This window comes from Xenopus tropicalis, chromosome 2, assembly GCF_000004195.4.
Source record: "Xenopus tropicalis strain Nigerian chromosome 2, UCB_Xtro_10.0, whole genome shotgun sequence".
NCBI lineage: Eukaryota > Metazoa > Chordata > Amphibia > Anura > Pipidae > Xenopus > Xenopus tropicalis.
Window position 1 is genome coordinate 72128935 of NC_030678.2, and position 27191 is coordinate 72156125.

The following is a 27191-nucleotide window of genomic DNA, read 5'->3' on the forward strand; positions in this document are numbered from 1 at the left end:
GCAAGAGTCCTCATTGCAGTCAGCATTCCTTAGTTGCAGTGTTGTACCTAACTGTTGTAATTAAACTGATTAACTAATCAACTAAATATAGTTTTAAGGTTTTCTTTACACCTTTAATTACATACTGAGTCAGAGCTGTTGTGTAATAACACATCCAAAGCTTGTAAACAACACAAAAATACTATTTCAAGGTTGCACACAGAAAACAGCAGTGGAGAGAATAAAAAAGGCAATAAAATGGCTTTTTACATTTTTCTTTTTCAGGTTACACTGCTTAATACCCTTTAATAAGTAGCTTGGAATTTCTCTGCATTTATCTTCACTTCCGACACCATCTTTTGCGTCTTCCAATCAGCAAACCCTACAAATGCCTAAAAACAGTAAAGTTACTCAGCGAGAGCACTGCAATCAGCATGTCACAGAGTCTGTGGCTGACCTCTTGGCTCATGAAGAACCCATAGATCACAAAGCAAGTGCTTTGAATGTTTCAAGCCAAGACAGTCAGCCAAAACAGCTGGAAGACAGCTCAGAACTTGAAGACAGGCCAGCATGGAACAACAAATTACAATACATTCTTGCACAAATTGGATACTCTGTAGGCCTAGGCAATGTATGGCGGTTTCCATACCTTTGTCAGAAAAATGGAGGAGGTAAGTGGAAGATGTATTGTACATTTAATATTACTTTAATTTTACATTGTTACATTAATTATTTATATTGTTTCATGTTACATTGTTACATTTAATATTTTTTTTATACAGTAATATTAAACGTAACAAGCTCTGTTTAGTCTAACATAACTTTTCCAGGTGCCAGTGTTAATAAATATAAAAACTTTACCTTGCTAAGCATGCATTAGCTGTACTGAAATGGTGATTAATGCTGCTGTTCATTGATTAATTTCAGTATTTCTGTTGATTATTAGTATAGAGCTCAGATAATTAATTAATGCAGTTTAAATGTATTAGAATCTGCTATTTGATTGAGGTATAATTCTACCTGCATGTACAACTAATGTTGAACTTGCTTCCATTAATGTCCACAGTTACTTACAACCTAAAATCATACCGGCTAAAGATCATTACCTCGTAAATATTTAAAGGATTAATTATGAATACTTTATGTCCATATGTTGGTCTAATTTTGTCAGAACATGTTCTGTCATTTTCTATCACAGAACCTTGCTGTTTTATCTCTAATCCTTAGTAATCACCTGCAGTCCAGTGTCACTCATGCCTCCTTTTTCAATGCTGGGAATATTTAAAAAAAATCCCAAATTATAAACATCGCATTGAAACCATTACAGGTATAGGATCTATTATGCAGAATGGTTATAACCTAGGGTCACAACTAATGGATCTTTCCATAATTTGGATCACTATACCTTAAATCTGCTTAAAAACATTTAAACATTAAATGAATACAATAGAATTGCTGTGCCACCAATATGGATTCATGCAGCTTTCTGGATAACAGGTTTTTAGATAAGGCATTGTATATAAAAAGTGGAAACAATATGGCACAATTCACACTCTGACTAAAGAAGGACATCCACCAAAGCTCAGTGACCAGGTAAGTAGGCAATTTTTCAGTGGCAACTCTGAAGGAACTAGAGAGATCTTTATTTAAGATGGGAAAACCCATCCAAGGGACAACCATAACACAGATGTTCCTCAAACCTGGTCTTTATGGAAGAGAGGCAAGGCAAATGCCATTGCTGAAAAAAAATATATCAGAGGTCGTTTGTTGTTTGTTAAAAGACATATGAGAGACACAGCAAATACATGGGAAAAGCTTTTTTTGCTCTGAAGTGACCAAAAAGTAATTTTCTTTTTAACAAAAAACCGTATATGTGGTGTTAAGCCAGCACTGCCCATCACCCTAAAAATACCATTCACACACAGAAGGGGGTGGTAGTGTCATTTTGTGGGGATAATTTTATAAACATGATCTGGGAACAAGATCGAAAGTGTGAAAAACATGGCAAATCTAGAGAAAAGTCTGTTTCAGTTTGAAAGAGACTTTAGACGGGGGTGGACAATGATCCCCCAGACACAGTCAAAGCAAAATTGGAGTGATTAAAAACCAAGAACCTCAATTTCTTGGAATGGAGGGCTCTGTTCCTAATGAACAGAGCCCTCCTGCTATAAGGCAAGTTAAGAATGAGACAAGTTAAAATATGGCAACCATGGCTGGACATTGAGGGGGACCCCCTGCCTAGCACAGGAGACACTCCTGACCCACCATGCTAAGTCCCCATGTTTCACCAACTTCAATGCGAGCAAAATATGTAAACTCTCTACCACTTTTTCTCTTCTCTTTCACCCCCTCTTTTTCTCTCTTTTCCCCTCTTCTTACACCTTGTTTTGTTTGTTTGAAAAAAGGAAAATAAAAGCATTTAAAAAAAGAATGAGACAAGTTGGGCAGGTGAGGGGGGAGCAAAACCTCTGCTCCTGGTAACCGAAATTCCATTTTTTAAAAGCAAAATTTCAGCTCTTTTAGTGCAGAGAGCCCAATTGCATTTTCTTCCTAGCAATGCAGTCCCTCCACACACCTGTAAGGTAGGTTAGGTATAAGGGAACCGGTATTGGATAGGCTGTCTCAGGGTACTGGTAAGGGAAGAATTCACATTAATCAATCTGAGAATCTGTGTCAAGACTTTGCAAAATTGCTCAAGTTATCAGTGATGATCTGATCTTTTAAAGGAGAAGGAAAGTCACTTTGGGGGTTGGCTTTTCACTCTACTGCGCATGCGCTGGCCCAGTGATTTTGCCGATAGAAGGAAGAAGGGAGCACTCGCTGCAGGTACACCAGCTGGTGCGGTTTTCTCCTAATAGGGGCACCAGCCTGTGGTAAAAGATAAGCAATTAAAGTTACTTGGTGGTGCCTAACATTTTGGCACCCCAAGTGACTTAGCCTTTCCTTCTCCTTTAACTTGAGCAATTTTGCCATGAGTTGGCAGAAATTGCAGTTCCCAGATGTGTGAAGCTAGTCGCAGCCAAAGGTGGCTCTATCAGGTGTTGATTAATGGGTGTGAATACTTTTGCAGCCAGCAAATGTATGCTTTTTTTATTTAATTAACTTTTGTGTCCCTAAAAAAAATAAATTTTAGTATAAAAGTGTTAATTATGTTGTGTAAATCAAATGGTAAGACTCTCAGTAAAATCCATTTTAATCCCCAGCATGTAGCAACAAAATATGGAGAAGTATTTTGAAATTACATTTATTTGAATTTTTTATTACTTTTCAGTTGTGAGACTAGATGAACACTGTGTGGCCCATTATTAAATGCAAGTGTAAACGCAAAACTATACTTTATATTAAAAATTACATTTACTTGAGTCTTTACTTGCTCCATACAACTTGAGCCTAATGCCAATACACCAGTGCAGCCTGATTTGATGAGTTGAGCCTTGGGATATACACCTGCCATAAGGAACTGTGATTTTCTAAGTGTACTGCACCTTAGTATGCAAAGGACTTGTACATAGTAACGTTTGCATTTGTGTCATCATTGATGCTGTGCACATTTGGGAGCCGGAAATGACACCATTTATGCACATTTTGGTTTAATAAAAACTGTTACAACAACATGCACATAGTTTATTATATAGTGGATGTAAATTTGTGCCCAGATTAGTAAAGTGTGAGTTGCATTGCACTCTATATGCAGGCACCACATTCTTATGTAGGAGATCTGGGAAAATTGCTGCATTATCCATAAAAAGAAAAACACAGAATTGTGCCAATATTGAGCACTCTGCGCCTAGCTCTTTTTTGATAGATGAGCCCTAACATGACTTTGTTTTCGCAATTAACTCACACCTTATCTTTACAGGTGCTTATATGGTTCCCTACCTTATCTTACTTATTATAATCGGCATCCCTCTCTTCTTCCTTGAATTGGCGGTTGGACAGAGAATTCGCAGAGGGAGCATTGGAGTATGGAATTACATTTGTCCCCGATTAGGGGGAATTGGATATGCCAGCTGTGTGGTTAGTATTGTCTTCTCTGCAATTATGTATTCTGGAGCATATCTGTAGCGCTATAGGTTGTGAATCCTTCTTTTTAGGTTACTCTCTTCTCGTAAGTTGAACTTTTATGCATTGGTTATGCCAACATTATATTTAAATACATGGTTGTAATGCTTTGTAATTACTTTATTAAACTGAATAGCTTATGCAGAGATTTATGAAGCTTCTGGTCATCTTTATGCATATGATTCACACTAAGAAGAATAGAGAGACAGAAAAGTTTCTTATATGAGCAAAGGGTGTAGCATGGAGCAAAAGCCAGCCACTTTAAAGGTGAGAGCATCAGGTAGGTTTCCTTTTGCAGTGACTGAACCTGAAGGGGCAGCTTGGAGCACTGAGCACAAAATATAGGGGTGGGGTTATTGCCTCAGTGAGGTCAGTGAGGTAAAGGATGGAGATGTCATCATCATTTATTTATATAGAGGAGCACTTTACAGGGCTCTACCAATAGTATGACAAATATGCACTACAGAATAGAAATAGTATTAAAGGTCCTTGCTTACAAGTGTTTACAATTAAAGGTAGGCAGTAACAAGATAAAGTAGTAAAAAGTAAGGCATAATAGCTCCATGTAAGAGAGAGTCATATAATGTTATGTTTTATATTGGTTTATTGTTATTACTTGTTTTAGTTATTAGGTGGTCCTTTGGGACAGTGAATTCCCAGTGTCAGTCAGTGGGAGGGGATTGCCCTGGGTAGAATATAAAAGAGAGTAAGGAATTTACAAGTTAATGTTTCTGATATGGAGAAAACTGATGACTCCAAGGTACTGAGTATAGCAACCTTGGAGAAGTGTGCAAGGTGGCATTTTACCAGTCATAGGCACAGTCACAGGGTTAGGGCTTAAGATTTTGTATTGTTTTAACTATAATATGTTAATGGAGAGAAACGGCAAAGCTGTTATTAAGCAACCTCAAGTTTATTCACCATTATGTTTATCTACAGTATCTTAATAACTGTCATTTTGGTAAAGTGTGAATTCAGCCCTATCCAGGGAATAAAAACACACAACATCCTGTTACATATAGGTAGGTCACCCCAAACAGTGTCGAACTGGGATGCCATGGGCCCACCAAAAAGACCATCTCTAAACTATTTTTCTTCTTCTTCTCATTTAGCTTCTTTATTTTACTAGTCTGTGTTCTTTACATGCTATAATCTATTCTCCAATCTCTTTCCAAGCAAAAAAAAAAGGAATGGCCATGAAACAGGCCAAGTGGTTAGAGGCAAAAGGGCACCAAATCATAGTTGAACAAGTTGCATGACTGTTAAGTAAAAAATAAAAGCTATACAATGTTTCATGGTAAAGAGACAGGGTAAATAGATGGGAAAATTTGTAGTGGAAATTAGTAATAAGGGTAAAAAATAGTGGTAGAACTTTCCATAGATTGTAATACCACAGAATTGAAGGGGGGTAATTTCAAGTATTTCTTCTCCGCCATGCTACTAATTTCAACAGGAAACAAAATGCATGAAATCACCCCATATGTTGTACATTCTAAGGCTTGCTAAGAATGTTTCTGAAAATTACTTCAAAGCTTGTAGTTTCAGAATCTTATCTTCCACACGTCATTAGGGGGCATGTAATGACCCCAAAATAAAAACAGGGTTTACGAATGTTCATGTTAGACACTTTGGTGCTTTAAAATAATCCCTGCATGCATTGTGTAAGCCCCAGCAGACTCCAGAAAACATATATTGTTTGGAGAATACAAATTAGCAAATACTGTATATCTTTCTGCTCCAAACTTTTTTTTTATTTTCACAGCTGTGTTTCAGATTTACAACCTGAATAATAATCCTCTACGTATGGGGTTTTTATCCAGATAACATAGCAGTACCGTTAATGATTAATTTGTGGAGGTTATGAGTAAGGCCCTAAGAACAGTATCCATGGAAGAAAAAATTATCCCAAAAAATTTAAAAATCCTTATGCAAATAGTATATTAATAAATATGTAAATGTATAAAAATAATATAAAACAATGTCACTTTAAAAATCAATTTTGAGTTTCAGTGGTTTAAACTAAAAATATGACACATTAAGAAGGGTCTGAATAGAAGAAACAAAGTCAGAATGGACAGGTGCTTCCTTTAGAGCACATACAATAAGTGTAAAGCCTTAATGAAGAAGTCAGAAGTAAAAAATGAGGAACTGACTGCTTAACAAGAAAAGATGGAAAAAAATTTTTTTTATGAATAGTAAAGACATACAGGATGAGAGTTCCAGTCAAAAAATAGAAATATTTTAGTAACAAGTGACTGAGACAGAATATAGTACTCAAATGTTAATAGGGATGAGTGAACTTTTTCACCTGGTACAGCTTTGTGGCAAATTTTTTGTTTTGCCAGTGTTGGTGCACAATAGACAAGTTTAGGCTTTGTAATTAGGCAACAGATCAAAGATGGTTGAACATACAGGCTGCATAGAATAAACTCAATGACTTTTAAATAAAACAGTTTCCCATTTACAGTATACAAACAAATGTTAAAATAAAACTAAATAATTTTTCATTTTTGGTGTTACTGGTCCTTTATTAAAACACCGCTTTACACAAACTGCTGTTTTTTTTTAAGGTTCTGATTTTTAATAGTGTATTTATCAGTGAGTGAAAGTTACAGTTTACCATTTGATAAATATGCTTCTAAAAATCCCACAGGAATGGAGAGTGGGTGAATTTTTCTGTGTGGAGATCTAATATACACTTTGATAAATCTGACCCTAAAAGGCCCATTTATTAACTGGTTTTAGGTTTTTAAACCACTAAAACAACTAAAAACTATAAACACAAATGCCAAGTCATTTATTTCAATGGACTGAAAGATTTTAAAATCTGAAAACCTCAAAACCCTTGTTTCCATAAGATTTTTCAGGTGAATGAATGTGTCAGAAAACCCAAAAAACCTTTAAAACCACGAAGAAATGGTTTTGAGAAATTAGGATATTGAAGATTTTTAGTGCTAAAAGATACAATTTGTGAAAATGAATAAAATATAAACATAAGTAAATGGGCCCATAAATATAAGCATTTTCATTTTCCCTAAATATAAGCATTTATTAAATGATGTCCAGTGACTCACTCCCAACTTTATTTTTTAGGTTTGCTTCTTTGTTGGCCTTTATTATAATGTTATCATTGGATGGAGCATCTTTTATTTTTTTCAATCTTTCCAATACCCTCTACCATGGAATGAATGCCCAACTGTAAAAAATGGATCTGTAAATGGTATGTAAATACTAACTGTATGTTATCTTTTTGAACATGTATTTCTAAAGTTCTAAACAGAAACTGTGCGGCTCTTGCTAACTGCCCCAGTGTAGCTTTTCCTCTGGCAATTTATCAATCCAGCTGGACTAACATTTGCTTTTGCATTCATACTGTTTTGGGTAGTTACTGTGGAATCATACAGTCTGTGTTAATACTGGGATTGATAAACTGTCACCAATAAAATAGTAATTACCGTATATACTCGAGTATAAGCCAATCCGAATATAAGCCGAGGTACCTAATTTTACCTAAGAAAACTGGAAAAACTTATTGACTCAAGTATAAGCCCCTCAATGGTGCAGCATGAAAAGCATCCATATATACAAAATCTTTAATCCCATAACTAAATATGGCATTTCTGTACAGTACAGTAAATTGCTGTTCTGGATGTCACTGTTACCTCATCAGAGAATCTGCACGCCAGGCAAGGTTATCCAGGGGGGGGATGTGCCCTGCACAGGTGCATAGGCGCACCGCGCACGAAGTGCCTGTGCACGGGCAGATACTGAGATACTACCAAAAGAATAAACATAGAAATAGTAGACCCTGTGACTGCTGGGTGCCCAGGAAGCAGGGGAGGCAGTGGGACACTGGCTGATATGTAGGTATATAAAGAATCTCTTATCCCCAATGTTAAGGGAGGCCTAAAATAATTTTGCTGTGGGACATTTCTAAATAAATTGACCAGCACCCGCAAATATCAACTGTAATTGCATTGATTCCCATGAATACATGTGATTAGTAAGGATTCAACTACTTTAAGTTACCGCCCCCATTATTCCTGCAACCTTCTGTGACTATTCCTTTCTTGCAACGCCCTGTCACACACGTCTGCATTATCCTCCCTCACACAAACGTTCCCTTGTTTCTTACCATCAACTTTGCCATTCATGCAATGCAAGGTTATCCGCGGTGGGATGTGGCCCGCACAGGTGCATAGGCGCGCCGCACCATATCCTGTGCACGGGCGCGCACCGAATGATGTCCTGTGCACGGCAATCTCGGGGGTGTCGCTGAGTCCACCGGTGCGCCGCACAGGTCAGGGCCGTTGTTGACGGAGCAGCGTCGCGCTGCGCATAATGCCGTGCAGGTGCCGTGCGTCAATAAGCAGGTTAAGGTCGCCCAGGGGGGGGGGGGTGCGCCATGTTGTGTCTACTTTGAGTGTAACTACCGTATATATCCGAGTATAAGCCGAAGCTTACTTTTTAAGCACATATTTAGTGCTGAAAAACTCGGCTTATATTCGAGTATATACGGTAATAAAATAGATAATTGTTACTTAAAAATTCCACTAAACTGCAGTGGATGTTTAAACGTAATTTAAATGTATTTTTCAAACATAGTTATTTAATGTCAGTTACTATTTAGGGACAGATATTAGTCATGAGCAATATTAGTCATGAGCAAAATTTTTCGCCAGGTTTCCCTGCTAAAAAATGTCCATAGGCTCCAGTGGGTGAAAAAAATCATTAAAAAAATGTTGCACTGAACTCTAACTTTCACCCACTGGTAAATACACTTTTGAAAATCCCATAGGCACTTATATACATATTCTCTTTGAGCATCTTTTTGTAATATGGTTTAATAAATTTTGATGTAACTCCTGTTAGCAGTTTAGGGCAAGGAATGCTTTATACAAGCCATTAATTTTAGTATATTAGTTGAAAATATTTAGAATCATCTTATTATTATTAATATGATGTGGAAAAAAATCATTCATATCATTCAATAAATAGAGTAGCAAATTCTACAACAAGATATGTATTTTTAAGGGCACCAGGCAAGTGCATCTTAGATCTTGTTGAGCACTCATTTAGCAGGTCAACTCAGGACAATACAGTCTGTGGCAATTTGCAAAATTAGTGTAATATACTAATGTATATTGGCATCTTAACAACAGCGTAAAATTCTAAAGTATATATAACATGTAGTTTATTATATTTTCCAGTGGTAGAGGCAGAGTGTGACAAAAGTTCAGCCACAACATTTTTCTGGTATCGGGAGGCATTAGATATTTCAAATTCAATATCAGAAGGTGGAGGCCTTAACTGGAAGATGACATTGTGTCTGTTAGTTGCTTGGACAATGGTGTGCATGGCAATGATCAAAGGAATCCAGTCATCAGGAAAGGTAAGAGAGAAACCAAAAAACGTTCCTTAAGTTGTACCTCTTGGAATGGAATAATAACTGAACCAATGTGTTTTTATTTGAGTCCTGCAGAATTTAGTAAAGTATCCCATATTTTTTACTCTAACAAATATTTTTTCTTAATTGTTTTTATATCCAAAACTAGCTTCTCAGATTCAGTAAAACTTATAGGATTTTTTACAGTGAGAGCTGTGAAGTTCTGAAATTCCCTCCCCGAATCAATCGTGCTGGCTGATACATTATATAACTTTAAGAAGGGGCTGGATGGATTCTTAGCAAGTGAGGGAATACAGGGTTATGGGAGATAGCTCTTAGTACTAGTTGATCCAGGGACTGGTCCGATTGCCATCTTGGAGTCAGGAAGGAATTTTTTCCCCTCTGCAGCAAATTAGAGAGGCTTCAGATGGGGTTTTTTGCCTTCCTCTGGATCAACTAGTAGTTAGGCAGGTTATATATAGGCATTACGGTTGAACTTGATGGACGTATGTCTTTTTTCAACCCAACTTACTATGTTACTATGTAACTATGTTACTATGTTATAAATGTTTGCAGGAATCTATGACATGCAAACAACATTTGTTCTAGGGAAAGGATTGCCACCTAGCAACAGCTTGTGGGAGAAATTTTTTACCGGGAGCCTATGGATTACAATCCTTAATGTGAACAAATAAACATAAGAATATACGCTTCATAACTTTTTTTATTGCAGAACCGTGACCAAGGTGTGTCCAGAATATGTGGTAACCAAAACCAAGAAGGCAAAAACAACTTTGTTATACCCAACAAGCAATGGGGTGTAGATAAAGAAAGCTGTCCCATGACATAGATCCTAGATATTGGCTTCATCACTTTCAAGGACTCTATCCCTTAGGTCTCCTTGTTCTTAGGATGTTGACCTGCTTGCTGATTGTAGCCTTTAGAGAAAGGAAATAATTACACGATTAATAGCAACTACTAGGACTCCCTCAGGAGTGTATATATGGGAGGGAAGGGAGGTCGCTGTTGCTAGGTGGCAATCCTTTCCCTAGAACAAATGTTGTTTGCAGGTCATAGATTCCACACTTATTTGTTCATCCGGGAGATTCCCACCTAGAAACAGCTTGTGGGAGAGTAACACACACCTAGTAGTAGCTCTCATAAATGTTACTCTCTCTTTATTGGGTGGCCTCCAGTAGTGCTTGACAAAAGTTTTGGATGAGGACCATCTAGCAGCTTTCATGATTATTGGAAAGAAAACACCTCTAACTGCTGCCTTAGTGGCTGCTGCTGCTCTTAGAGAATGACCTTTAAATTGAGAAGTGTCAATCCCCGACAAGGTCATAGCTGACAAGATCCAGCCTCTGATAGTATTAGTCTTGGCTGATCTGAAAGGTTGTCTAGAAGTAATAAACAATTGAGTAAGATCTGCCCTGACTGGCTCTGTCCTCTCCAAGTAAGTTGACAAGCACTTTACTATACATAAGGAGGAATCAGTGTCACCAATTAATCTCAACTAGAGTTCTGTTAAATGTAGTTTTAGTGTGACCCTTGAGTATTAAATGAAAACCTTCTGGCGTAGTGGATAACCAAGGGTCTGTAATATGTATTAAGGAAAGTTCTGCTCCTCTGGCAGCAAAGGCCAAACCTAATAAACAAGCCAATTTAATGGCTAGGTATCTCACTTCAGGAGGGTCTGGAGGTATTTTTGAAAGGTACATCAAAAGAGGATCTATATCCCAAGTTGAATTGTATTTTGGCTGGACTGGTCTAGAAATGCCAGCTCCTCTAATTAGCCTAGTGTAAAGTTTGTGTTTTGTAACCTCCGGATAAATGACAGCTAATGCCGATCCATATGTGTAGACACTGCCAAATCTAGGGTAAACTTGTAAGACAAGAAATCTAATATACCCTTAATAGTATCAGAGGACTGGATTGTAGGAGGATTATTTGCTTGCCAGGTATGAAATTCTTGTACAATAGCCTAATATCTTTTATAAGTTCAAGAGCACAGGGATGCTTTTATCAGAGCATTTGCTGTTTTCGAAAGAGCAGGTAAAGCTAGCCTCTCACCGAGGCTGCTAGCCACATTGTTTGGGATAAGGCTGTTAGGAGATCCCTCAGACCCTGAAAGCATTCTGTCGTGAAGCCTAGGGGAACCTTGGGCCCAACTATCATCTTCTGTAAGTTTGGGTACCAAATCTTGGAAGGCCATACTGGATACACTATGACCAGTGCTTTTTCCAGACCTTCAGTAAAACCTTGTGGATTATTGCCGGAGGATGAAAGGCATATAGACCATTTAAAGCCTGCCATCTTAATGACAAGGCATCCATCCTCCAAGCGCCCTTTGATCAGATCCTGGAGACAAACATTTTTGTTTGTGCTGATGTTGGAGAGGCAAAAAGATTCCCAAGGTACTGGATTTTGTGAAATAGATGGCTGTGAAGAGTCACAATTGCCAATGAGAGTTTGTGCCTGGACATGGAGCCCGCTATCTCGTTCTGAACCCCTGGGATGTATTCTGCCGATATGTATAGATTGTGGAGCAAGGCCCAGTTTCAAAGGAGGACTGCCTCTCTGCACAACTGGTATGATTGAGTGCCCCCCATTCTGTTGATGTACGATACTGCAGTCTTGTTGTCCATCTGAAACTGAACTGAGGCGGGAAAGGGAGGGGCTAGAATCTGTTGTAGAGCCAGTCGAGCTGCCCTGTGCTCTAATACATTTATGTGGTATAGCTTCTCGGCTGGGGACCAATGTCCTTTTACAGCTCTCATTCTGGAAAACCCTCCCCAGCCCTCCAGAGATGCATCTGTATTTATAACAAGATCTGGGGTTTTTACAGTTATAGGAGCAGGACTGGAGTTTGAGATGGTTAGCCAAACATTTAAATCGTCTCTGGCTTCTGAGTTCTAAAAAAAAAATCTGAGAAATCTAAAAATTCTCTCCCGTGCTTCCCTTTTTGTAGGTGATAGTTTAGCAGAAATTGCAGGTGTCTGCAATATAATTGGGCCTGAGGAAAACCCGGAGATAACACCACTAGGCGGCCTATCAGAGCCGCTAGCTTTGGTAGGGAAAGATGTCCCACAACCTGTATCTCTGAATCATTTTGGAAACTGTTAGACGTTTTTCTGGTGGGACCTGTAACGTCAATGTTTCTGTGTTGAGGAAGAAGCTTAGAAACTGAATCACTTGGCAAGGATCTAAAACAGACTTCTTTATATTTATCAGAAACTCTAGATTTGAGAGAAGACTTCTCTTATGTGAGTTAAGGAGTCTCTGTCTTGGTGTACCACTAGTAAATCGTCGAGGTACACTAAGCAGGAAATTCCTTTTAGGAGTAGGTGACATACTACCGCCTTCATCATCCTGGAAAAGTTATAAGGGTCATTTGAGAGGCCAAACACCATGACATTCCATTGGAACAGATGTGCACCCCAGTGAAAACGAAGAAGCCTCTTTTAAATCTATTTTTATAGCCCATTGGCCAGCACATAGTATCACTGGAAGATCCTTTAAGCCTTCCTGTGAGGATACCTGGGTGGCGGGGATGCCCGCCGCTCTCTAGGCGGGGACACCCGTTGTGCTGATGCGCGCATCCTGGAGCAATGGAACACGGAAGTGTGTGCGCTTCCTTTTTAACCCGGCGCGCCGCATGACGTCATCGCGCTAGGCTCGAATTTCAAATATTTAAAGGCGTTTGTGTTTGTTTTCAGTGCCCAACTTTGGTTTTGCCTCCTGGTTCTCGTTTTCTGCTGTTTTGACTCTGATTCGTGTTTTTACCCTTGCCTGACCCTGACCTTGCTGATTGCCGCCTGTATTGACCTTCTGCCTGTTTTTTGACTACGATTCCGGAATCTGATTTTGTACTTCGCTGTCTGTTCGGTTTGACCTCGGCCTGGTCACCTTGTCTCTTCTCCCCAAATTCTGCATAACGCTAGGTTCCCTAGCCTGCTCAGAACATTTGCCCTGGTCCTCACAATAAGTCCTGGCGGCACCCGAGTAGCGGAGGGCTCCTCCCGAAGCGAAAGGTGGCTGTTATAGGCAGAAGAGTGAGCTCAGACAGGGACCTTGGCCTTTGTTCTGAGTTTTGGGATACCGTGCGTGACACTTCCATTCTGAAACATTTGGTTTTATGAAGCGATTCAGCTTCTTTACATTCAGGACTGGACGGAGAGAGCCATCCGTTTTTTTACCGGGAAAAGAGGACTCACCCAACCCCTTTTTGTGGGATCTGATGGGGAAATCTTCCCTGTCTGTAGCGCAGTCATTAAAACTTTGTTTAAAGATACTGTGCAAGGGGCATGTGACATGCGGAACTGAAAGGGAAATCTTTTTAATGGCAGAGCCAAGCATCTCCTGACAATTAGTATCACCCAGGGGTCTGATGTGATCTCTGACCATTGTGTTACTTTGCCCAGCACAGAATGGCATAGACTTACCTGATTTTTTCTTAGAGAAATACCCCAGGAGGGGAAACTGGACCTGTTATGATAGGTCGACTGGCCGGAACCCTGGCCTGAACCCTGTTTGGAACGGAACGAATCCTGGGTTCTGGAGAAACGTCCCTCTTTACGAAAGGGCTTTGAAGGGAACCTTTTGTTTGATTTGATGTCCGCAAAAGACTTCTTGGCCTTATAGTGGGAATGAACTCTGGACCAAAAAGGTGAGGAGTGGAAGTATTGGGAAACTCCGAATATTTTTGAGCTAGGTCAGCCATACCTGCTGACTTTAGCAGACGGCATCTCCTAATATTGGTGATGTGGTTAAATGTCTGCCCAATTATTAGGGCCGCTCTAGAAATAGCCTGAAGCATAGCAAGCTTAGAGGCTAGGAGAGTAGCTCTAGGGAGGAGCTCAAAATCTGAACCTTCCTGTTCAGCTTTGACTAACATAAGAGCTAGTGGACCAATTGCGTCTGCTATTTTAAATTGTATATTACGTAATGATTGATCCATAATGTCAGACTTAATTGATTGATTGCCCAAAATGGAGATTAATGCTGGGTGCATTTCAGGTGCAGCAAGCTCAGTCATATCAGGTATGCCTGCATGAGATCTTAATATCGGGTCGTCCTCTCTGACTAGAGGAGTTCTAAACCCCAGTTGTAAGAAATTGTACACTTCTGTGTCTTTGTCAATGCACCAGCGTTTTGCAGTGAATTTAGCTGGGGGTAGCTTGCCCTGGAGATTAACTCTTGTCATTTGCAAGTTACTTCGCTCTCCTTTGTCACCAGCGGCATACAAGAGGTTAACTTTCTCAGACTCTCAATCAACTTGCTTTGGAGTAAGGTCTAAATTTTCGTAATCTGACAGATCATAGCCTGCGGATACTGACCTCCAGCAGGTGAACATGTGCAGCTAGAGCTCCCCAACTGGGTCTCTTTTACTGAAGAGCTGCCCTTAAGCCTCCAAACGGAGCTGAGACAGATTTGTGTGCATGTTTGGTACCAGAGACTGACTTAGAAACATGCTTCTTGCCATGCTTAGGGCTGTGAGGGGAAGAGTCCCCTGAGGAGGATGATATAACTCTGTCCACAATCCTCCTTCTCTTAAACTGTGACTTATGTATTAAATTCTCCTCTTCAGAAGAAGAGAAATAATCCCTGAGGCATTTTAGGGTGCTTTTTAAACACCCCGCCCCTCTCTCAGGAGACAGCTCCATGGAGTCAGTTGCAGAGATAGAAACTGCATCCTCCATCTTGCGCTGAGGTAAAAATATCTGACATCCTGTTCAGGGTCCCTGCCTTCCACCAATCAGGAGGCAGCATTGCATGCTCCCTCCCCTACCAGGAAGTGGGCTGGGAGGACCCGAACAGGATGCAGTGGGTAAGTTTAAAAATTTTTCTCACAAGCTGTTGCTAGGTGGCAATCTCCCGGATGAACAAATAGTCCCAACAGCAAGGTAATAGAATATTTATGACAATACATACTGGATTAAATTGGCTTGATAATGTAAATAGTTTCACTGCAACCTATTGCAAAATGTTTTGGAAAATCTAAACAGGAAGCGCAAAATATAGATCATACCCCCCAGTGTAAAACAAAAATCAGAAGAAAATTTACCAAAAATTGAACATGCATATATAACAGCCTGAGCTTTACAGGGATGCACCGAAGGGTTAAATGTTGTGTGCATTTTCAACTCCCGTGTTTTACATGACAAAAAAGTAATGTGAGTTTAAGGATTTGTACTCGTTTCGGCCAGGAGCATGGATTTGGCCGAATCCTACCGAAAAAGTCCCGAGCCGAATCCTGGATTCAGTGCATCCCTACTTTACACACAATGCACCCTAGTCCTAGTGATGTTTTAACTGTAGTAAAAGAGTAGCAAAGAGAGAGATCCTGTGCTGAATTTATAGAAGAAAATATTTGTAATGCCTGCCAGGGCGTTACATGAAGGTCTGTAGCAAAAAACAAACTGCACACTTTTAAGGTATTGTGTCGTGATTTTTATGGTGTACTTTTTATTTCTAAATTATACTGTATACATAGGAAATAATTTAATCTACTATATATTTTTTTAGTCGTAATATTGGTGTGTAGGCAGCCATCTTAGTGCATTGTGCCTGATTCTGAGCTTTCAGAAGGAGCCAGTGTTACACATTAGAACTGCTTTCAAATAACCTATTTGTCAAGTCCTAAGCCAGACTTGGATTTCTTACCATTAACTGCTATTCAAATATATTGGGATCTGCTATCTTGCTACTTTCCCATTGTTCTGCTAATCAGCTGCTGGGGTGGGGGAAATGGAGGGGGGTGATATTACTTCAACTTGCAGCTCAGCAGTAAAGTGTGACTGAAGTTTATCATAAGTCACATGGCTGTGGCGCCCTGGGAAATGAAGAATATGGCTAGCCCCATGTGAAATATAGGAATTAAAATATAAAAAATCTCTATGAACTGATGCATTTTAAAAACATTTTTCAATATTTTCCCATGACAGTATTCCTTTAAATTAGGATTTCAAAGCACTGAACGACATCTTTAATTTGCCACTTTACATGCCATCAAACTAGAACAGATTAAAAACATTATGTACTTTGGGAGAAAAGTTGTACACATGTTTGTGGGTTAATAAGATGCATAAAGCCACCGTAAGTGAGCACTGCACTATTAATTCTGCCTGTTGCTGAATCAATTCCTGAATCAATGACTCTCAATAAAATATATTGCATCATAATTTGTAAGGGGGTAACTTTTTTAACTGAACAATGGTAAGATGTAGGTGTATCAAGCAAGTGACTGGATGTTCTGAAGGACACAATGCAGTGAACCACATAAGCTTAAGCTCTATATAAGCTTAATCTTAGGGTTTGTGTTGAAAACGCATTCTGCATAGTTTTGTTATTAAATACTAAATACCGCAGAACAGTAACATAAAGCATTTTAAACCTGAACTTACATCCTCTGTTCTTCGGAGCAAATGTGCATACCTCTCAATGGTACAGGCATGGGATCCCTTATCCGGAAACCCATTATTCAGAAACCTCTGAATTATGGAAATGTCATCTCCCATACAACATTATAAGCAAATAATTCTAATTTTTAAAAATGATTTCCTTTTTCCTCTATAATAATAAAAAACTGTGCTTTGTAAGATATAATTAATCCTTATTGGAGGCAATACAAGCCTATTGGGTTTATTCAATATTTAAATGATTTTTAGCAGACTTAAGTTATAGAGATCCAAATTATGGAAAGATCCCTTATCCATAAAGCCCCAGGTCCCGAGCATTCTGGATTACAGGTCCCATTCCTGTACCAAATTTAGGTTGAACAGTCATACAGTCCATACATGAACTCCAAAAAGTAGTGGGGCTTATTGAAAAGTAGTTTGAGTTTCAATTTTATTTTCTCAGTGTGGAGAAGGTAGTTAATCAAATTATGCTTCTCTGTACAAGGAATTATACATCTGTATATATATATTCGTATATACTCAAGTATAAGCCGATCCGAATATAAGCCGAGGTACCTAATTTTACGTAAGAAAATTGGAAAAACTTATTGACTCGTGTATAAGCCTAGGGCTGGAAATGCAGCAGCTACTGCTAAGTTTTTTTTTTAACTGTCAGGCAATTTTGGGAAGGCTAAGGAAGCTGCCATACTAAGTATCAAGTACTCGCAATCCTGTGTGTGCTCCCATCGCAATGCAGCATGTCTCCCAGCACAACTGACAGAGAGTGCATCAGGGTAGACTTACAGTTTGTGCATGGAGAAGCCATCATCGTATGAAGCCGTGCTGTGTGCGCTCCCATCATATTTGCGCTGTATGCGCTTCCTTCGCATGAAGCCTCGCGAGCGCGCATATGTACGTGCAGCGTGTGTGCGGACGTGCGCACTTACATGCCATAAGGAAAATATGTGCAAATGCGGACTGGCAGCAGCTTCTGTGGAACTACACATCCCAGGAGGCCGTTGGCCTACCCACACATGCCATTACTATGTAGGCAGGAGGGCAACATGAGCCGAGTCAGGAGCAAGTGGGCCAGATAACACTCCCAAGGGCAGCTATACCCTCACTGCAGCCGCACAAAGTCAGTGGGCGGAGCCAGAGGAGAACATGTGACACCAGGCGGCCCGCACAACGCTTCAGTCTCTTCCGGGGCACTGAGTGAGCTCGCCGGTAGCTGCAGCTCACAGTCCACTCTGCCTGCAGCGGCCGGAGAGGGAGTTGTGGGGCACTTAGGATTCTGGTAGCAGGGGTTGTTCCTAGTATATGGATTTGTAATTCGTTGCGCGTGCATGGGGGGTGGTGCGAGGCAGGATTTATCCCATAGGTGCTTATAAGATGGGTACAGTTACTGTTTATACTCGAGTATAAGCCGAGGGTGACTTTTTCAGCACATTTATGCTCGAGTATATACGGTGTATATATATATATATACAAACCACGAGGGTTCAGCACTCCTTAGCAAATGGCTAATTGAATTGAGGTGCTACAGATTCAAGCAATTTCAATAAAGTCCACAGGTATAGCGGTGCACACTGGGAATCCTTTAAAAATTAGCTTTTATTGAAATATATAAAACTTCATACATGGAGAAATAGGTCAACGTTTCGGCCCCCATCTTGGGCCTTTGTCAAGACCTTAAACATGTAAAAACCATCAAAGCTATAAATAGATAAAAGCACAAACCCACACCCAATGGCACAAGTCATTCTAGTCATGTGTCAAAATTAAAAGAAACCCTGTACCAAGGAGAAAACAATATCAAACACCATAAGGAGAATTATAATGAGCATACCACTGGCCATAAACTCCCATTTATATTCTGGCCCATCACCTTAAATTAAGGGCCCTAGAATCTAAACCCCACAAACATCTAGCGTTGATTTAAAAAGCAGGAAAAAGAGCAATATTCATTAAGGCCAAAAGGGGATAATGTATTTAAAGTTTTAATCCAGAATGTTTCCCTTTGTAGGAGCAAACGGGAGCGGTCACCCCCCCTCCTGGGTAGGGGAACATGGTCGATTGCAATATAGCGAAAGGTGGGTAACCTGTGGCCCTGTTCTAAAAAATGTTTTGCCACAGGTTTATTGGTCACCCCATCACGAAATGCTGTAATAATAGCAGAGCGATGACCATCCATACGCAGCCTCAACGTTTGATCAGTCTTCCCTATATAGGACAAACCACAGGGACAAGTAATCAAATAAATGACAAAAGATGTAGTACAAGTGATATGATGTCTTATATTAAGACGCTTACCCGTATGGGGATGTAAAAAAGTCGCCCCTGGAGTCATATACCGACAAGAGGTGCAATTGGGGCATTTAAAGCATCCAGGTTTGTTGCTACGCAACCATGAACCAGATTTCTTTTGGTAACATGCTATCGGGTCACTCTGTACTAAGAGATCACGTAAATTTATACCCCTTCTGTAGCTAACAAGTGGGGCATTAGGTAACACCTTCTTAAAGTCATGGTCGGCCTGAAGAATATTCCAATTTTTACCAATCGTATTTCTGATGTGGCCAGATCTAGAATTAAAAGTAGTACAAAACACCACACCAGGATGTGCCTTGGGACCCCTGCTAGTGAGATTACAGCGAGAGCGAGCTGTTGATAGAGCTTGCGTTAAAACTGAAACTGGGTAACCCCTTGCATCAAAGCGCCCCCACATCTCAAGGATTTGGGTTTCCGCTATGCGCTCATCGGAGTTATTCCTCAAAACCCTACAAAATTGTGAGATGGGTAGGGACTTTTTAAGGGCTGGAGGGTGACTACTACCAAAGTGGAGAAGCACGTTCTTGTCATATACATAAATATATAAAAATGGCCATACGTTTAAAGAACATGTTTCAACCCTCGTTAACATTTAAAGAATTTTAAACTCTGTTTGATAGATGTCTGCACCAGCCAGATATTGGTTGGGGGAACCAATATCTGGCTGGGCAGACATTGAGCTTTTCGGCTTTAGCAACCATAAAGGAAACCTAAAAACTGATGAAGCTTTTCTTATTTAAGGAAGTTCGCTTGGTAAATATTCCCCCCCACCCCTTTTTTTTAACTTATTTTGCCTTTTCCTTTAATATTTTATCTTCTGTTGTTTTAAAGAAAATGCCAGTTGTATATGCTAAGATTTGGCTTTCAGACAGAGCTGGTCTGGTCTGCAGCTGCAGAGTTAATTGAATATGCAGGCAGCCTCTCAAGTGAAGCACCAATTTGCATATTCCTCTCTGCTCCCTCTTTAGCACTGTCCTGTTTTTGAAGGAAATTGGTTTCTTAGGTTTCTCAGTCCCCCACAAACTTAGCAGGAGTCATATACAATTGCAAGTGCAGTGAGCAAGGTACGATTATGCAATCACCATATTTCCAGCGTTGTTGCTCTCACCAGGGAGAATTGTGCCTGATGCATTTGCAGTCTGTGCATCAAAATTAATGCAATTGCCCTTGCACTTTGGAGCAAAAAATTCATATTGCATCTAATTTTTTTTTTTTTTGGTCTTTGCATCCTACTTTCTACTTTGCAAATGACCCCTTATAGCTGAATTTCTGGACTACTTTGTATATGTGAGCACTGCACCTTGCACCCAGGTCATCAAATCAAGTGGAACTGGCCTACTGATGCTCTGCTAAGTATGGGCAAAAATATGTTTGTTGATGGCTTAAGAACTGTAAAGAACATTAGCCATTTTTAAACTTAAAATTTAGTTCTGCGAGGGCTAGTATGGCAGAAGACAGCATAGGGGATTTTTATCCTATCTTAACATGTACAAGTACATGCATTTGCCCTATGTTTTGGTTTTTAAGATACAGGTATGGGACCCCATTATCCAGAATGCTTAGGACCTCGGGATTTCCCTATAAGGGGTCTTTCTATAATTTAGATCTCCAAAAAAATAATAATTTAAACATTAATAAAACCCAGTGGGGTTATGTTGCCTCCAATGAGGATTCATTATGTAGGATACACTGGACTGTTTTAGTATTACAGTGAAAAAAGTAAATCATTTTTAAAAATTAGAATTATTTGTTTATAATGGAGTCTATAGGAAATTGCTTTTTAGTAATTCAGAGCTTTCTGAATAATGGGTTTCCGGATCCCATACCTGTGTATATATATATATACAAAAATATTCTGCTGCAAGTGTTGATAATAGTGTTAAAATTGGTCAAAGTTTGCACATTTTGAGATCTACATGTTTAAAGTTATTCTTTTGCATGTGTTAATATTCCTTATTTCCTATGGTAGGTAATGTACTTCAGTTCCCTTTTCCCATATGTGGTTTTGATCTGTTTCCTTATCCGTGGCTTGTTTTTACGGGGGTCTGTTGATGGAATACTTCATATGTTAACACCAAAGGTAAAGATATTTAACTTTCAAAGAATATTAATTAATGCAGTTAGCTATTTTAAGAAGTCTAATTTTAATGACTACTTGCATTTGCCACTTCAGGTTGAGAAAATGTTGGACCCACAGGTGTGGAGAGAAGCTGCAACACAGGTTTTTTTTGCCTTGGGACTTGGCTTTGGAGGGGTCATTGCATTTTCAAGTTACAACAAGCAGGACAATAACTGCCAGTTTGATGCTGCTCTTGTCTCTTTTATAAACTTCTTTACTTCAGTTTTGGCTACGCTGGTTGTTTTTGCAGTGCTTGGGTTCAAAGCTAACGTAATGAATGAGAAATGCGTGGTGCAGTAAGTACACACATACATGCCATTTTATTGCATGCACCAATTTGTACTTTTACATAAGAATTTACCAGAATACAGACATTTTTGATATGACATAGATATATGGGGCTAGAGTTTTGACCCGGCAGCCCGTTTATCAGAAAGGCTGTCAGGATCAAAACTGCCTGCCCAGTTTTGGAAAACCAGACAAGACTCTCCTAAATTGAGGAGGCAATCACCCAAACGCCATGTCATTGTCCCTGCCCACGTGGCACCACATCCCACCCCACCAACATCTCGTCCCTGCCTCCTGCGACGATAAGGTGGCAACTCTAATAGGGGCTCACATAATATATGGTCTTATACTTGCTACTTCCCTAGTAACCCATATAAAAAAATTAGCAGGCAGCAATTACTTGTCAGCTATTTGAAAATAAGCATTTAATTGGACGAATCATTAGTTAATCCCTTTAAAAAAATATTTTTCAGTTTTGGTTTTGGCCAGACTTTGACATTATTTCTTGGGTATTAGTTGGTACTTGTGCTCTGTTTTTAATTGGCCTATCTTGTTTTTGTTTTAATTCTAAGAACCTACAGTATATCTATTCTGGCTCTAAGGTACCCAGGGTTTGTTATATAGTTATATAGTTCTTCCAGTTATGGGAGGTACAAATGAGATCACAGCCCTTGCCTTTTCCATAAGCAGTATCCCTAGGGGCTAGGCAGCAATAATTGAGTTAGGAGTTTCTTTGGGATATCTCCAGTCAGTCTATAATTTTTAATAAATTGATGGTCATGGATTAATTGATCCCATGCAGTCACAAATTGGTTTTACTGATTTATTGTATAACATACCGCAGTCATTTGGAATATTCTCACCTTTACAATTACCCACTAATTTTCACCCTAATTATATTTTTACTGACATGAATTTTAGTCTATTTATGCACTATTCACCTTATATATAAGAGGTTTCACTTTGTACAACAATTGTTAATAGGGCAACTTTTACATAACTGTGCAAACTCTAGTGGAGTGCAGAATTTTCTTTTTCATGTTTTTCTGTTCTTGTTCAACTACACCTGCTTAGGTATTGTGGTTATTGAAATTTGAATTTGGATATGAAAGTCTACACATCCCTGCAAAATGGCAGGTTTTTGTTTAATAAAAAAAAGCAACTGAAATAAATCCTGTCAGAACTTATTCTACCTTATTGCAAAATTGCCATCTATACAAAGAAGTTGAAAACAAATCAGAAACATTTAGTAAAAGAGGAAAAAACAAAAATCATTCAAAAACATGGTTGCATTACTGTGCACACAGTTTAACAATCAAGGATGGGGCTGCATGCAGACCAATCACATTCAGTTTCATATCAAATAGTATTTAATATACACTTGAACTGAAGTTCCTCTGATCAAGCTCAGATAAAGTTTTGCTGTTTCTGTAGGATTATTTTACTTGGTCTCATTCTCAAAAAGCCATGGTCCACAAAGAACTTTCAAAACATGGAAGAGATCTCATCATTGAAAGGTAGCAATCAGGACAGGAGTACAAAAAAGTATCCAAATCATTCAAAATTCAGTGGAGCATGGTGAAGACAATTTTCAACAACTGGATAAAATGTGGCTCAACGGTGACTGTACCAAGATCAGGACATCCCTTTAAGGCTAAGCCTCCCGAAACCTGCCTGATATCTGCAAAAACAAAAAAAAATAAAAGATGTAATGAAAAAATCCTGCAGCATGTGCCCTCAGTGACTAGTTTTTGATCCAGAGGGAGGGACTTAGCAAACCCATTTAAAGGTGGGAGCACAAAGTCCCAGCAGTTCCTGATCACTTAGCTCTTTTCAAATACCAGCTGATACATCCATGTCATGTTCCATGGTTGGGGATCAATGATGTAGAGAGTAAAGTTGTGAGAAAATTTGCAATTAGTCTTCATTTTTTTTTTGGTGGGGGGGGTGGGGTTGAATTATATGTTGCATTTTGTTCAGCAGCTCTTCAGTTTTTACTTTGAGTAGCAATCTTGTTGCTAAGGTCCAACTTATTCTAGCAACCAGGCAGTGGTGTGATTAAGAGACTGGGAGATAGAAGAGGCCTGAGAAAAATAATGACTAGAAAGCAACAATAACAATAAATTGTAGCCTCAGAGAACAATAGTAGTGACCCCTGTTTGAAAGCTGGAAAGAGTCAGAAGAAGCCAATAATTCAAACTATAACAAATAGTAAATGAAGACAAGTTGCTTAAAACTGACCATTCTATAACATAATAAAAGTTAACTTAAAGGTGGACCACCCCTTTAGGTTATCTGTGTCCTGATGTTTATGCCATATAATGTGTGCCTCAGCACAATAATGAAAGCATTTGTACAGTATATATACAAGAATACACATGTGAATGGCCATATTAGGCAGTAAATTACCATTTAGCCTGCATGACCATTTTCAGTTTGCTTGCGGATGGTTGACTTTAGCCTCCTCAAATAAAAAAATCACCCTTCACCTATGTCAGGGTGGGCAAGAAGAGACATACCCCAACATTAAAGGAGCTGCAGGAATTCTTGGCAAGTACCGGTTGTTTTCTGCATGTGACAACGACCTGTTACGTTCTTCATATCTCTGGGTTGTGGGGTAGGGTAGCAAGATGAAAAACTTTACTCACAAAGAAAAACATCCAAGCCCAGCTACACTTTGCAAAAAGGTATACCCAGTCTCCCACAACCATGTATTATGGTCTGATGAGACCAAGGTTGAACTATTTGGCCATAATAATGAAATGTATGTTGGCATGAAAAAAACCACAGCACATCATTACACCATACCCACAGTGAAGCATGGTGAAGGCAGCATTATGCTTTGGAAATGCTTTTTATTAGCTGGAACTGGTGCTTTAGTCAGTCTATTTTTGTCACAAACATGACAACAACCCAAAGCATATTTCAAAATCAACAAACCAATGGCTTCACCTAAGGAGGATTAATATTCTGGAATGGCCCAACCAGAACTTAGACCTTAATTTGATTAAACCCCTGTGGGTTGACCTGAAGAGACCTGTGCACTCACACAATTTGACAGATCTGTTGCACTGTTAAGATCCCCATACACTATAAGATCTGCTCCCTTGGCGATGTCGCCAAGCGAGCGGATCTTCACCCGATATCCCAACCTACGGGTGGGCGATATCGGGGGGCATGTAGGCAAATTCGATCGTTTGGCCCTGGGGCCAAACGATCGAATTCTAAATGCTGCAATGGGGCAGTCGGTTCGGGGACCGCATCAACGAGCCGATGCGGTCCCCAATCCGACTGGATTTTCTAACCTGGCCGATCGATATCTGGCAAATTTCAGGCCAGATATCAGTCGGCCAGGCCCCTCGGTTCTGCCCCTACACGGGCAGATAAGCTGCCGAATCAGTCCAAGGGACCTTTAGACCTTTAGACCCTTACCCAAAAGACAGAGTGCTATAATAAAATCAAAAGATGCTTCAACCAAGTATTAATTTAGTGGGTGTGCACACTAATGCAACCAGGTTTTTGTGTGGTTTCTTTTTTTCCTTTTCTTCACTAAACTGTTTTATCTTGGTTTCTTTTTTTATTAACCAAAAAACCTGCCATTTTGCAGGGGTGTGTAGAATTGTTATATCCAGGGTAGGTGTATCCAGATTCCATGCTGTTTATTGCATGGGAAGGGACGAGCCTGCATGGGAATTAAGCTTCCCTTTTGCTAATGTACTTCGCCACATCAAAGTAAATAAGACATAGACAAAGCATATTCCAAAAGATAATTGCAATGATTGTTTTGAAAACACTTTTTCTATTTATTTTAAAACAAGACAGCTGTATGCAGAATTCCTTTAAGAAGTTAATTTTGAATACTTTACTACAATTATGTCATTTTTGAAAAACTACAGTGTTACCTACGTACATATTTGTGCTTAAAATGAAATGAACTTATTGTGTCCTTTCAAAATTCGGCACTAAAACACAACAGAAAATTAATAGTTTTTAGATTATAAGGAATCATGAATCTATTTTGATTTTAAGTAAATTTTGTGGATTTTGCCAGTTTTTCCAACCTTGCCTATTTATCAAACTTCATCTTCTGAAGCTAAGACTGGAAAAAATCCCATTGTTAACTGTGGGGTAGCAAAGAATGCTTTTCAAAAAAAAAATGAAAGAAGTCATTAATATTATTATTCTCAGAGCAATTCTAGCCATTGAGCCATCCTGAAGCAGCTCTAGTGATGCTGCTCCACTTCATTACCCCCTGTGCTCATCTTTACTGTGCCAGAAGGGGTCCAGGGGGCAGTGCATCACTAGTGCAGAGACTAAATTGTGCTCTCTGTGGAAGAAGAGTGAAAATTCCAGTTTCATAACTGTAAATTCAGCTTTTGAAATTACCAGGAGAAACTTTTTGTAAATAGGTTCTTACCTTGCCTCAAGGCAGGAGGGCCCCTGAATATTCTATTGATGTTATTGAAAAGCTATTAATGATGCGACTTCAACTCCATTTTATGACTTTTTGGTGCATCATTAGAAACACTGTTAAAAAGGGGGGAATTAAAATAGTTTGTTTTTTTTTCGATTATTTCACTAGACTGACATGTTTTTAAAACCTGTTTTATTCCCAAGAAATGCTGAGAAAATTCTTGGATATATAAATACTCATGATATAGACTATAGTCTGATACCGCCACACGTGAACTTTTCCCACCTAACAACGGAAGACTATGCTAAAATGTATCAAGTTATCAAGACAGTAAAAGAAGATCATTTTCAAGACCTGCACCTTGATGCATGTGTGCTGGAGGATGAACTTGATAAGGTCAGTCTCTAATATGTTTAATATGCCCGCTATTAAGGGGAAGCTAACTTTACTTGTAATATACAGGTATGGGATCTGTTATCTAGAAACCAGTTATCCAGAAAGTTACGAATCTCCCATAGACTCCATTATAAGCAAATAATAATGATTTCCCTTTTCTCTCTACTAATAAAGCAGTACCTTGTACTTGATTCAATCTAAGATATAACTAATCATTATTGGAGGCAATGCTATCCTATTGGGTTTATTGAATGTTTAAAGGACCAGTAACACCAAAAAGAAAATGTATCAAAGTAATTAAATATAATGTACTGTTGCCCTGCAGTGGAAACACTACAATAGTTTATATAAACAAAGCTACTCTAGCCATGGGGGCAGTTATTTAATCTGATATCTGCTATGTAACCTGTGCCTTTCTCCTTTTTCCAGCTTGAATGGCTACTGTATTCATGGGGATAGCTGCAGGTCTCTGCAGGCCTGGCCTGAGCCTAGGTTGGCACAGTTTAGGGGAGGCATGCCTCCCAGCTGCACCTGGAACTTGCTCACAATCCGGAGCACTGTGGTCTGGTACAATGGAGATTTCTCTGCGTCCTGTTCCCAGTGCTCCATGTAAGAGCTAAGAGGATGAGCTTGCATGCTCGGTCTCTGTGCTCCAAAATAGATTGCAGAGACCTACTGCAAAGGAGAAGGAAATGTATAATCATGTTAGGAACTCCCAAAGATTATAATCACTTCCCTAAGACCTTTCCTTCTTCCTTAAATCAGGAAGGCAGCATGCAAATAAATGTATTAAAAAGTTTAAATATAACCCTGGAC

The 27191-nt window shown here is 39.3% G+C and overlaps 1 protein-coding gene across 2 annotated transcripts in view; it reads left to right on the forward strand.

Moving 5' to 3' along the window:
• Positions 1-27191, forward strand: part of slc6a17 (solute carrier family 6 member 17) — a 51330-nt gene that overhangs the window by 14766 nt on the left and 9373 nt on the right. For both annotated transcript variants that reach the window (XM_031896867.1, XM_002932985.5), the window contains exons 2-8: positions 265-650; positions 3839-3996; positions 7135-7261; positions 9252-9433; positions 21128-21238; positions 21332-21573; positions 26183-26375. In XM_031896867.1, the coding sequence (XP_031752727.1) occupies positions 368-650; positions 3839-3996; positions 7135-7261; positions 9252-9433; positions 21128-21238; positions 21332-21573; positions 26183-26375 (1296 nt within the window). In that variant the 5' untranslated portion in view covers positions 265-367. The remainder of the gene's footprint in view (positions 1-264; positions 651-3838; positions 3997-7134; positions 7262-9251; positions 9434-21127; positions 21239-21331; positions 21574-26182; positions 26376-27191) is intronic.